Here is a 13,861-nt window from a genome sequence, read left to right as displayed (position 1 = left end):
TATTACCTTCAGAAAAACATAATATCATTTCATAAGAAAAATTAATTTTTTTTTTTTTTTTAATTCTTGGACTATGTGGACAAGTTTCAGATCGGGGTTCTGGACCCATTTCAAATTATGTAATTTCTGTTCATGATTTAAGAGTTAGGGGGAACTAATTAATTTTGCACTAAATCATAATTTGCACTGTTGGAACTCGCATTAATTGAGACCTAGCACTTAGGTATTAAATTTTGGGTATAAATCACCACTGTACCACCAAGGTTTTGAAACAAAGAAAAACACATTAACCATCATTCAGTCAATGACTGCCACAAAATAAACTTACCACTGCCGACCCTACAGCAACACCGCCAGCAGTTGCCGCCATCTGTGCAAAGAGTCCAGGTTGTCTTGGCGCTGCCGCTGCTGGCGGTGGGACAGATGCCGGTGGTGGTGGTGGTGGTGCCGCCCGAGGAGGTGGCGGAGGTGGCCGGGATGGCACTGCACGCCTGCAACACATCAACATTATCAGAGTTCATGATATTAGAGGAGTAGCTGGCAGCTCGGTGATAGCAAGTCCAGGTAACAAGGGAAGTAACCAGGTTCATCCACTGGGCACCTTGTCCCTCATGAAAGTTATATTAAATACAACATACAACAACAGTGGCTAAAAACTTAACTAAATCAGCTTAAGGGTCATTCCTTGTCAAGTGGACCAGTTTTGAAAATCGTCCCCACCTGACCATTTCAAATTTCAATGCAATTTAACCCTTTCAGGGTCCAAGGCCCAAATCTGGAGTCACGCACCAGTGTCCAAGATATTTCAAAAAAAAAAATTTGTTATTTTTTCTTATGGAATCGTAGAGAATCTTTTTGTGAAGGTAATAAAACAAAAAGTACGAAAATTGGTGGAAAATTGATGAAATTATGCTCTCGCGAATTTTGATGTGTCAGCGATGTTTACGAATCGGCGATTTTGCCGACTTTGACTCACATTTTAGGCCAATTACATTATTCCAATCAACCAAATTCTTAGCTATTTCACTAGTATTACTTCTATTCTATCGATTGAGCACAAGAAATCGCCAAGTCAACTGTTTCAACTACAAAATAAAGTGATCGGAAATTGTTAATTTGGCCAATTTAACACAAAGTTCAAAATATTCCAATTTCAAAATAGGGTCCAGAATGAACAATGTAGGCATTCCTGGCACTAAACTAACATGTCCTCTGTTCATTAGTTATGTTTTGAGGCTTTACAAATAAATTCCATTTTGATTTTTTATTCACATAATGAATTTTTATTCACACCAAAAAATAGAAGATTTACTGTTATGCAATACTGTAATAATTGTATAAATATCATCACCATATTTGTGAATGTATATTAGACCCACCAGCTGATGTGTATTAGACGTGTGAGGTCGTTTGTTTACTCTTGAATATCGGCAAAAATTTAACATTTCCGCTACTTTGAGCTCAGTTTCAAGCCATTTCCAATGCTAAAACCAATCAAAATCATCTCTATTTCTGTAATATGTCTTCCATTCTATCAAATGAGACCAAGAAATCGCAAATACAACTATAAAAAATATACGAAAAAACACTGCAAAGTTGCTGTTTTAATCGAAAAATCATGATTTCATTTTTTTTCTCTCATTATGCACAGTGTGCTGCAGGATCTGTTTTATGTGGTGCACACATACCACATAGATGTATTCTCTCATATCTAGGCCCAAATGTACCACTCACAGTTTATCAGAGTGAGCTGAGCTCATGGCGTAGATCTACGGTTTGGACCCTGAACGTAAAGCCGTAGATCTACGGGACGGACCCTGAAAGGGTTAACATGAAGGTTGTCATACATGTCATAGTATAAATAACAAAAAGGCACAATACCGTGACTGAAACGATACACAAATAACCCGCACATAAAAGAGAGAAGCTTACGACGACGTTTCAGTCCGACTTGGACTTTGTCAATGGTCCAAGTCGGACCAAAACGTTGTCGTAAGCTTCTCTCTTTTATGTGCGGGTTATTTGTGTATGTCATAGTATGTTTGGTAAAGTTATAGTTGATGCTATACAATAATAGTAATGCTATGACCTTCAGAGTGGAGGAAAGTGAAAATCTGACCGACCTGTGGCACACAACGTTCATGTTATTGTGGTGGCACATCTTCAAGTTGTCTAAGTACACTTACCAATACAACTTCTGGAGACAATTTAAAAACTCACAGTACTAAAACTTACACTTTTTTCACAGTATGAAGCCAGAGTAGGCCTATAACTCTGAAGGTAAACATTATTATAGTCAGCTACCCAAGTGGACAGACAGTACTGTAGCCAGCTACCCAAGTGGACATTACTGTAGCCAGCTACCCAAGTGGACATTACTGTAGCCAGTTACCCAAGTGGACATTACTGTAGCCAGCTACCCAAGTGGACATTACTGTAGCCAGCTACCCAAGTGGACATTACTGTAGCCAGCTACCCAAGTGGACATTACTGTAGCCAGCTACCCAAGTGGACATTACTGTAGCCAGCTACCCAAGTGGACATTACTGTAGCCAGCTACCCAAGTGGACATTACTGTAGCCAGCTACCCAAGTGGACATTACTGTAGCCAGCTACCCAAGTGGACATTACTGTAGCCAGCTACCCAAGTGGACATTACTGTAGCCAGCTACCCAAGTGGACAGTAGTGTAGCCAGCTACCCAAGTGGACAGTAGTGTAGCCAGCTACCCAAGTGGACAGTAGTGTAGCCAGCTACCCAAGTGGACATTACTGTAGCCAGCTACCCAAGTGGACATTACTGTAGCCAGCTACCCAAGTGGACATTACTGTAGCCAGCTACCCAAGTGGACATTACTGTAGCCAGCTACCCAAGTGGACATTACTGTAGCCAGCTACCCAAGTGGACATTACTGTAGCCAGCTACCCAAGTGGACATTACTGTAGCCAGCTACCCAAGTGGACATTACTGTAGCCAGCTACCCAAGTGCACATTACTGTAGCCAGCTACCCAAGTGGACATTACTGTAGCCAGCTACCCAAGTGGACATTACTGTAGCCAGCTACCCAAGTGGACATTACTGTAGCCAGCTACCCAAGTGGACATTACTGTAGCCAGCTACCCAAGTGGACATTACTGTAGCCAGCTACCCAAGTGGACATTACTGTAGCCAGCTACCCAAGTGGACATTACTGTAGCCAGCTACCCAAGTGGACATTACTGTAGCCAGCTACCCAAGTGGACATTACTGTAGCCAGCTACCCAAGTGGACATTACTGTAGCCAGCTACCCAAGTGGACATTACTGTAGCCAGCTACCCAAGTGGACATTACTGTAGCCAGCTACCCAAGTGGACATTACTGTAGCCAGCTACCCAAGTGGACATTACTGTAGCCAGCTACCCAAGTGGACATTACTGTAGCCAGCTACCCAAGTGGACATTACTGTAGCCAGCTACCCAAGTGGACATTACTGTAGCCAGCTACCCAAGTGGACATTACTGTAGCCAGCTACCCAAGTGGACATTACTGTAGCCAGCTACCCAAGTGGACATTACTGTAGCCAGCTACCCAAGTGGACATTACTGTAGCCAGCTACCCAAGTGGACATTACTGTAGCCAGCTACCCAAGTGGACATTACTGTAGCCAGCTACCCAAGTGGACATTACTGTAGCCAGCTACCCAAGTGGACATTACTGTAGCCAGCTACCCAAGTGGACATTACTGTAGCCAGCTACCCAAGTGGACATTACTGTAGCCAGCTACCCAAGTGGACATTACTGTAGCCAGCTACCCAAGTGGACATTACTGTAGCCAGCTACCCAAGTGGACATTACTGTAGCCAGCTACCCAAGTGGACATTACTGTAGCCAGCTACCCAAGTGGACATTACTGTAGCCAGCTACCCAAGTGGACATTACTGTAGCCAGCTACCCAAGTGGACATTACTGTAGCCAGCTACCCAAGTGGACATTACTGTAGCCAGCTACCCAAGTGGACATTACTGTAGCCAGCTACCCAAGTGGACATTACTGTAGCCAGCTACCCAAGTGGACATTACTGTAGCCAGCTACCCAAGTGGACATTACTGTAGCCAGCTACCCAAGTGGACATTACTGTAGCCAGCTACCCAAGTGGACATTACTGTAGCCAGCTACCCAAGTGGACATTACTGTAGCCAGCTACCCAAGTGGACATTACTGTAGCCAGCTACCCAAGTGGACATTACTGTAGCCAGCTACCCAAGTGGACATTACTGTAGCCAGCTACCCAAGTGGACATTACTGTAGCCAGCTACCCAAGTGGACATTACTGTAGCCAGCTACCCAAGTGGACATTACTGTAGCCAGCTACCCAAGTGGACATTACTGTAGCCAGCTACCCAAGTGGACATTACTGTAGCCAGCTACCCAAGTGGACATTACTGTAGCCAGCTACCCAAGTGGACATTACTGTAGCCAGCTACCCAAGTGGACATTACTGTAGCCAGCTACCCAAGTGGACATTACTGTAGCCAGCTACCCAAGTGGACATTACTGTAGCCAGCTACCCAAGTGGACATTACTGTAGCCAGCTACCCAAGTGGACATTACTGTAGCCAGCTACCCAAGTGGACATTACTGTAGCCAGCTACCCAAGTGGACATTACTGTAGCCAGCTACCCAAGTGGACATTACTGTAGCCAGCTACCCAAGTGGACATTACTGTAGCCAGCTACCCAAGTGGACATTACTGTAGGGAGCTACTCAAGTGGACATTGTTACAATCCTACAATATTAGACACCAAACATTTTTAGTTACTATGTTAATCCCTTCAGGGTCCAAGGCCCAAATCTGAAGTGGTGCCCCAGTGTCCAAAAATTTTCAAAAAAAAAATTTGTTATTTTTTCTTATGAAATGGTAGAGAATCTTTTTGTGAAGGTAATAAAACAAAAAGTACGAAATTTGATGGAAAATTGACGAAATTATGCTCTCGCGAATTCTGATGTGTCAGCGATACTTACGAATCGGCGATTTTGCAGACTTTGACTCCCATTTTAGGCCAATTACATTATTCCAGTCAACCAAATTCTTAGCTATTTCACTAGTATTACTTCTATTCTATCGATTGAGCACAAGAAATCGCCAAGTCAACTGTTTCAACTACAAATTAAAGTGATCGGAAATTGTTAATTTGGCCAATTTAACACAAAGTTCAAAATATTCCAATTTCAAAATAGGGTCCAGAATAAACAATGTAGGTATTCCTGGAACTAAACTAACATTTCCTCTGCTCATTAGTTACGTTTTGAGGCTTTACAAATAAATTCCATTTTGATTTTTTATTCACATAATGAATTTTTATTCACACCAAAAAATAGAAGATTTACTGTTATGCAATACTGTAATAATTGTATAAATATCATCACCACATTTGTGAATGTATATTAGATCCACCAGCTGGCGTGTATTAGACGTGTGAGGTCGTTTGTTTACTCTTGAACATCGGCAAAAATTTAACATATCTGCTACTTTGAGCTCAGTTTCAAGCCATTTCCAGTGCGAAAACCAATCAAAATCATCTCTTTCTGTAATACGTCTTCCATTCTATCAAATGAGACCAAGAAATCGCAAATAGAAATATAAAAAACATACGAAAAAACACTGCAAAGTCGCTGTTTTAATCGAAAAATCATGATTTTAGTTTTTCTCTCTCATTATACGCAGTGTGCTGCAGGATCTGTTTTATGTGGTGCACACATACCACATAGATGTATTCTCTCATATCTAGGCCCAAATGTACCACTCACAGTTTATCAGAGTGAGCTGAGCTCAAGACGTAGATCTACGGTTTGGACCCTGAACATAAAGCCGTAGATCTACGGTTTGGACCCTGAACATAAAGCCGTAGATCTACGGGACGGACCCTCAAAGGGTTAATGGTACCTAAAAATATCCTCACAAACTTCACGGTGAATTTTAGCAGCACAACAAATTTTCTTTAAAAAAAAATAAAAAAAAAAATTAGAAAGAGCAGATTCTAAACTACAAGATGTCTATTTTCTGGATAGGCCTTTTACCCTTGGTGGAAGAAAATAGGCCTTAAAATAAGGTGAATTTTGGCTTGGACAACATTATAATGAAACCCAGAGTTTTGTTATAGAGCAACAACAGCTGGAACTTCGTGTTTAAGTCTCCTTATACAATTTTCAGTGGCAATTTCAGAACTTGTTTTCTGAAATGCTGATAACTGATATTTATTTTGCAAATGAAGCTTAAAGTTGTCAAAAAAAAAAGTGATGTGATAAGTGTGACGGGAAGTTTAGACATTACTGATTTTCAACAAAACATTAATATAACAGAAAATTTTGTGAAAGTTGGTTATTTTATGCAGCTTGATCATACATTGCTGCTTATGTTTCATTATGATATAGTATATGAAGAAAATATTTCAATGGACTTTTTTTTTTTTTACAGTGTAACATTCACTTGTATATTTGAGCTGTAATATTTATGCCCCAATTTGATGTTTGGTGTTTATTACAACTGAACAAGTGAAAAAAATTATTTTCTGTAAGCAGAAAAAAATATGAAATGTGCAGAGGTTATCAGATGTGAAAGTGAGGGAAACTCCACCTGGCAGCTGGATCTACGTGTCACTCCAATACCTGACAATTCAACAAGGTCTCATTCTATGAAAATTTATGCAAAGAAAATAGGCTTCAAGTTTTTCAAGGATTTTTGAAGGTAAAGCCCGGGAGCTGTTACATAACTGCTCAGGTTTGAGGCTCAATGAAGAATCAAGAATCTGTTTGCAACACGAAGCTTCTTTACTTTTTTTAAACAATGTATGAAGAACAGGAAAGATGCTGCTGTAATTCGTCTTTTAAGGAAAAATCACATTATTAACCCTTTGAGGGTTTCGGCCGTACTAGTACGGCTTATGACCCAGGGTTTTTGACGTACTAGTACGCCTAAATTCTAGTGCCCTCAAATCTAGTGGGAGAAAGCTGGTAGGCCTACATATGAAAGAATGGGTCTATGTGGTCAGTGTGCACAGTATAAAAAAAATCCTGCACACAGTGCATAATGAGAAAAAAAAACTTTGACCGTTTTTTGGAATAAAACAGCGACTTTGCACTGTATTTTCATATGGTATTTATTGTTGTATTCTAGTTTTCTTGGTCTCATTTTATAGAATGGAAGACATATTACAGAAATTGAGATGATTTTAACTGGTTTTACAATGAAAAGTACCTTGAAATTGAGTTCAAAGTAGCGGAAATGTTTGATTTTTACCAAAGTTCAAAAGTAAACAAATCACACCAAGCGTCCAATACACGTCAACTGGTGAGTCTAATATTCTTTCGCAAGTGCGCCAATATTATTTATACCATTTTTTACACTAATACAGTAGTCTGCATAACAGTAAATCTTCTATTTTTTGTGAGAATAAAAATTCAAAGTGGAAAGCAAAAGAATGTAACAGGGGCCTTGAGACGTGACTAATGAACAGAGGAAATGTCATTTTAGTGCCAGGACTGTCTTTCTTGTTTATTCTGGACCCTATTCTGACCACTGTACTGGATAGTTGAAATTGGTAAATGGGTGGTTTCTTGCACTCATTCAATAGAAGAAATGGAGTTCTAGCGAAATATTCATGTTTTTTGTCAATTAGTACAGTGGAATTGGCCGAAAATGTGGCTCAAAGTGGGCAAAATCATCGATGTGTAAACATCGCGGAGACCGCTAACTTCGCGAGAGCATAATTCCGTAAGTTTTCCATCAAATTTCATACTTTTGGTGTCATTATGATCGGGAAAAGTTTCTCTATCTTTTCATAAGAATTTTTTTTTTTTTTTAAATTTGGCTGACCCTGAGAACGAGTCTTGGAGAGGGCCTGTCAACCCTCAAAGGGTTAAGAAGAGCCTTAAACTGATTAACTTAACATAGGTAATATTAATGTTTTGTTGAAAATCGGTAACGTCTAAACTTGCCGTCACACTTGTCAACACTTTTCTTTCACAACTTTAAGCTTAATTTGCAAAATAAATATCAGTTCCTATCAATTCAGAAAACAATTTCTGAAATTGGAGACTTTAACAAGAAGTTTTAACTGTTATTGTTGTATAACAAGAGTCTGGGTTTATTATAACAAGAATCTGGGTTTATTATAACAAGAGTCTGGGTTTATTATAACAAGCGTCTGGTAAAAGATCCTCACAATAATTATCTCAATATTAACTTCAGGTCAGCCATCATTAATCTGGCATCACTGGTACCTGTAGTGTGTCGAATTAGTGAGTTTGCTGGATTACAGAGTGGTTAAGTTAGAATACACTTAATTAACACATCAATCGAGACTCTTTCTGCAACATCTTCCTCAGTTTCATCACTGCTTTCTCCTCCACTGGCTTGCTGCTGTGGACTTACAACCATCTCCACAATTTCTAGGTCAGTATAATGATGAAAATTGAAATTATGCCAACCGAAATTAGTGCCGGATTACTGGTGGAACCAGATAACTGACTGCCAGATTAGTGATGGAACCGGATAACTGACTGCTGGATTACTGATGGAACTGACTGCTGGATTACTGATGGAACTGGATAACTGACTGCTGGATTACTGATGGAACCGGATAACTGACTGCTGGATTACTGATGGAACCGGATAACTGACTGCTGGATTACTGATGGAACTGACTGCTGGATTACTGATGGAACCGGATAACTGACTGCCAGATTACTGATGGAACTGGATAACTGACTGCTGGATTACTGATGGAACTGACTGCTGGATTACTGATGGAACTGGATAACTGACTGCTGGATTACTGATGGAACCGGATAACTGACTGCTGGATTACTGATGGAACCGGATAACTGACTGCTGGATTACTGATGGAACTGAATGCTGGATTACTGATGGAACTGACTGCTGGATTACTGATGGAACCGGATAACTGACTACCAGATTACTGATGGAACCGGATAACTGACTGCCGGATTACTGATGGAACTGACTGCTGGATTACTGATGGAACCGGATAACTGACTGCTGGATTACTGATGGAACTGACTGCTGGATTACCGATAGAACCGGATAACTGACTGCTGGATTACTGATGGAACTGACTGCTGGATTACTGATGGAACCAGATAACTGACTGCCGAATTACTGATGGAACCAGATAACTGACTGCCGGATTACTGATGGAACTGACTGCTGGATTACTGATGGAACCGATAACTGACTGCTGGATTACTGATGGAACTGACTGCTGGATTACTGATGGAACCAGATAACTGACTGCCGGATTACTGATGGAACTGACTGCTGGATTACTGATGGAACCGATAACTGACTGCTGGATTACTGATGGAACTGACTGCTGGATTACTGATGGAACCAGATAACTGACTGCTGGATTACTGATGGAACTGACTGCTGGATTACTGATGGAACCAGATAACTGACTGCCGGATTACTGATGGAACTGACTGCTGGATTACTGATGGAACCGGATGCTGGATTACTGATGGAACCAGATAACTGACTGCTGGATTACTGATGGAACCAGATAACTGACTGCTGGATTACTGATGGAACTGACTGCTGGATTACTGATGGAACCAGATAACTGACTGCCGGATTACTGATGGAACTGACTGCTGGATTACTGATGGAACCGGATAACTGACTGCCGGATTACTGATGGAACCGGATAACTGACTGCTGGATTACTGATGGAACCGGATAACTGACTGCTGGATTACTGATGGAACTGACTGCTGGATTACTGATGGAACCGGATAACTGATGGAACTGACTGCTGGATTACTGATGGAACTGACTGCTCTATTACTGATGGAACTGGATAACTGACTGCTGGATTACTGATGGAACCGGATAACTGACTGCTGAATTACTGATGGAACCGGATAACTGACTGCTGGATTACTGATGGAACTGACTGCTGGATTACTGATGGTCGACCTGTAAACTAGAACTTGTAAACAGTTTACATTAACACTCTTATATTAAACAGTTTACATTAACACTCTTATATTAAACAGTTTACATTAACACTCTTATATTAAACAGTTTACATTAACACTCTTATATTAAACATCCGCCGATACATAAAATATTACTGTCTGAACCATAACTTATAATGTTATTGCTATGTGTAACTATTATAAACATTGTTTTTATTACTGTGAAACTATAAACACAGTAATAAAAACAATGTTTATAGTTACACAGTAATAAAAACAATGTTTATAATAATTAAACAGTAATAAAAACAATGTTCATAATAATTAAACAGTAATAAAAAAATGTTTATAATAATTAAACAGTAATAAAAACAATAACTATTATAAAGTTTATTATAAACATTATTATTAAGTTGAACATTATAATAAAGTTTATAATTATTATTATTATTTTGAACTTTATTATAAACATTAATATAAACACTGACAACCTCCCATTAAATAAACATTTTAATATAAACATTCTTGTGTAAATTATTATGTAGTAAAAAAGTCTGCCAGAAATACCTCGCCATAATAATGATTTGTATTTAATAAAATTAAAATATTACGAAGAAATAATGTTTAAGAGTCAGTTAATAATGCTTAAGAGTCAGTTAATAATGTTTAAGAGTCAGTTAATAATGTTTAAGAGTCAGTTAATAATGCTTAAGAGTCAGTTAATAATGCTTAAGAGTCAGTTAATAATGTTTAAGAGTCAGTTAATAATGTTTAAGAGTCAGTTAATAATGCTTAAGAGTCAGTTAATAATGTTTAAGAGTCAGTTAATAATAATGTTTAAGTCAGTTAATAATGTTTAAGTCAGTTAATAATGTTTAAGTCAGTTAATAATGTTTAAGTCAGTTAATAATGTTTAAGAGTCAGTTAATAATAATGTTTAAGTCAGTTAATAATGTTTAAGTCAGTTAATAATGTTTAAGAGTCAGTTAATAATGTTTAAGTCAGTTAATAATGTTTAAGTCAGTTAATAATGTTTAAGAGTCAGTTAATAATGTTTAAGAGTCAGTTAATAATGTTTAAGTCAGTTAATAATTTTTAAGAGTCAGTTAATGTTTAAGAGTCAGTTAACAATAATGTTTAAGTTAGTTAATAATGTTTAAGTTAGTTAATAATGTTTAAGTCAGTTAATAATGTTTAAGTCAGTTAATAATGTTTAAGTTAGTTAATAATGTTTTAGTTAATAATGTTTGTCAGTTAATAATGTTTAAGTCAGTTAATAATATTTAAGTTAGTTAATAATGTTTGTCAGTTAATAATGTTTAAGTCAGTTAATAATATTTAAGTTAGTTAATAATGTTTGTCAGTTAATAATGTTTAAGTCAGTTAACAATAATGTTTAAGTTAGTTAATAATGTTTAAGTCAGTTAATAATAATGTTTAAGTCAGTTAATAATGTTTAAGTCAGTTAGTAATGTTTAAGTCAGTTAGTAATGTTTAAGTCAGTTAATAATGTTTAAGTCAGTTAATAATGTTTAAGTCAGTTAATAATGTTTAAGTCAGTTAACAATAATGTTTAAGTTTGTTAATAATGTTTAAGTCAGTTAATAATAATGTTTAAGTCAGTTAATAATGTTTAAGTCAGTTAATAATGTTTAAGTCAGTTAATAATGTTTAAGTCAGTTAATAATGTTTAAGTCAGTTAATAATGTTTAAGTCAGTTAATAATGTTTAAGTCAGTTAATAATAATAATAATAATAATAATAATAATAATAATAATAATAATAATAATAATAATAATAATAATAATACTGACGGAGGTGGTCTTGCTCCTCTACGAGGCATATTACTGCTGTTATCTGCCTCTCCTTGCTGCCTCTGGTGACTCTCACTGCTGATATATGGTGACTCTCACACTGCTGATATATGGTGACTCTCACACTACTGATATTCTCGCCATATATTAGTAAATAAGAGGAGGAGAGTGGCGGCCGCCGGTGTCTCCAGCTGACTCAACTATGACACGCACCACCATTATTACTAAATATAATTATACATATATTACTTATTAAATAATTAACTTTTAAGAGTATTGATGTACATTGTAAATGTGTAAATAATAAGAGAAGAGAGAGAGAGAGAGAGAGAGAGAGAGAGAGAGAGAGAGAGAGAGAGAGAGAGTTATTTAGTTTTGCACGAGTAACTTTTCATACTTAATCAAGTGCAGACGATGGCCGCCCTGAGACGCGCCTTATTTAAATTATTTTTACCTACATAAGCCACACACAAGAGAGAGGAACTTATGACGATGTTTCGGTCCAACTTGAACCATTTACAAAGTTCAAGTCGGACAGAAACGTTGTGTTAAGCACCTCTTCTCTCTCATCTGCGGGTTATTTGTCTTGTTGGGATCCTCTCCAAGATACGATACTACGTGCCGCAAAATGCCCTTCTCACACTATACCACTCACTTATTTATCCATACCTCACCTATGCTATTTGTGCTTGGGGATCAACTGCAGCAACACACCTAAAGCCAATAATAACCCAACAAAAAGCTGCAGTAAGAATAATCACTAAATCCCATCCCTGGCAGCACACCCCCCACTCTTCAAAGACCTAAACTTACTCCCAGTTCAGTACATCCACACTTACTACTGTGCAATCTATATCTACAGGGCCTTAAACTCTAATATCAACCTTGACCTAAAACGCTTTCTTGATAGTTGTGACAGAACCCACAGGCACAACACCAGACACAAACATCTCTACGACATTCCCCGTGTCCGACTAAACCTTTACAAAAATTCAATGTATGTCAAAGGCCCTAAAATCTGGAATACCCTACCTGAGAACTCTAGAACTGCAGACACATTCATCACCTTCAAAACTACCATTAGAAAACATCTTATCTCCCTGATACACCCCGTCAACTAACTTCACGAATACCACCTGGTGGTTCACACTTACACTCACTCACTCATTTGACCATAAACAGAAATATTAATCTCAGTCTTAAAATAATGAATCCTGTGATACTCCAATACTGAAACTATATACTGTGCCAAAACAAAAGCATTCACATTGCTAAACTCATAAACTAGTATTTAGTCACTTAGCCATAATACCAACTCACCTCATAATTTGTAATATTTTACAATTAAGAATAAAACTAAGTATGCCCGAAATGCCTAGCCATGCTAAGCGTTCTAGTGGTACACTCTGTAATCACAATTTTCCTACATGTAAACCAAACAATAACCAAATTTCTGTAAACTCAGCATTGTAATCCTTATAGAGAATAAACTTTGAATTTGAATTTGAATTTGAATTTGTTCCAGCCATGATATTCTGACTCTTTATCATTTAAATTATTTTTCTGAGAAAAAATGCAATAATTAACTTATTTTCATAATAAAATATTAAATAAAATAAGCTATCTACATGAGAAATAAATTAATTATTTATTTATCAAGTAAATTCATAGGTTTTTAATAAATAGATAAAGGGATATCTTGCTACTCCTACTTACACTTTGGTCACACTTCAAGACACGTACATGCCTAGAGTTTACCTGGAGAGAGTTCCGGGGGTCAACGCCCCCGCGGCCCGGTCTGTGACCAGGCCTCCCGGTGGATCAGAGCCTGATCAACCAGGTTGTTACTGCTGGCTGCACGCAAACCAACGTACGAACCACAGCCCGGCTGGTCAGGAACCGACTTTAGGTGCTTGTCCAGTGCCAGCTTGAAGACTGCCAGGGGTCTGTTGGTAATCCCCCTTATGTGTGCTGGGAGGCAGTTGAACAGTCTCGGGCCCCTGACACTTATTGTATGGTCTCTTAACGTGCTAGTGACACCCCTGCTTTTCGTAGGGGGGATGTTGCA

The 13,861-nt window shown here is 38.0% G+C and overlaps 1 protein-coding gene across 1 annotated transcript in view; it reads right to left on the bottom strand.

Annotated features, from left to right (window-relative positions):
- The window catches only part of Chchd2 (Coiled-coil-helix-coiled-coil-helix domain containing 2), a 34,242-nt gene extending 22,271 nt beyond the window's left edge, over positions 1-11,971 (bottom strand). The window contains exons 1-2 of the mRNA XM_070093736.1: positions 11,794-11,971; positions 329-491 (exon numbers count right to left, since the gene is read on the bottom strand). Of these exons, the coding sequence (XP_069949837.1) occupies positions 329-491; positions 11,794-11,822 (192 nt within the window). The 5' untranslated portion in view covers positions 11,823-11,971. The remainder of the gene's footprint in view (positions 1-328; positions 492-11,793) is intronic.
- Positions 11,972-13,861: the final 1,890 nt, after the last annotated feature.

Source organism: Cherax quadricarinatus, chromosome 43 (assembly GCF_038502225.1).
Source record: "Cherax quadricarinatus isolate ZL_2023a chromosome 43, ASM3850222v1, whole genome shotgun sequence".
Classification (NCBI taxonomy): domain Eukaryota; kingdom Metazoa; phylum Arthropoda; class Malacostraca; order Decapoda; family Parastacidae; genus Cherax; species Cherax quadricarinatus.
This window is presented reverse-complemented; position numbering and strand designations above follow the sequence as displayed.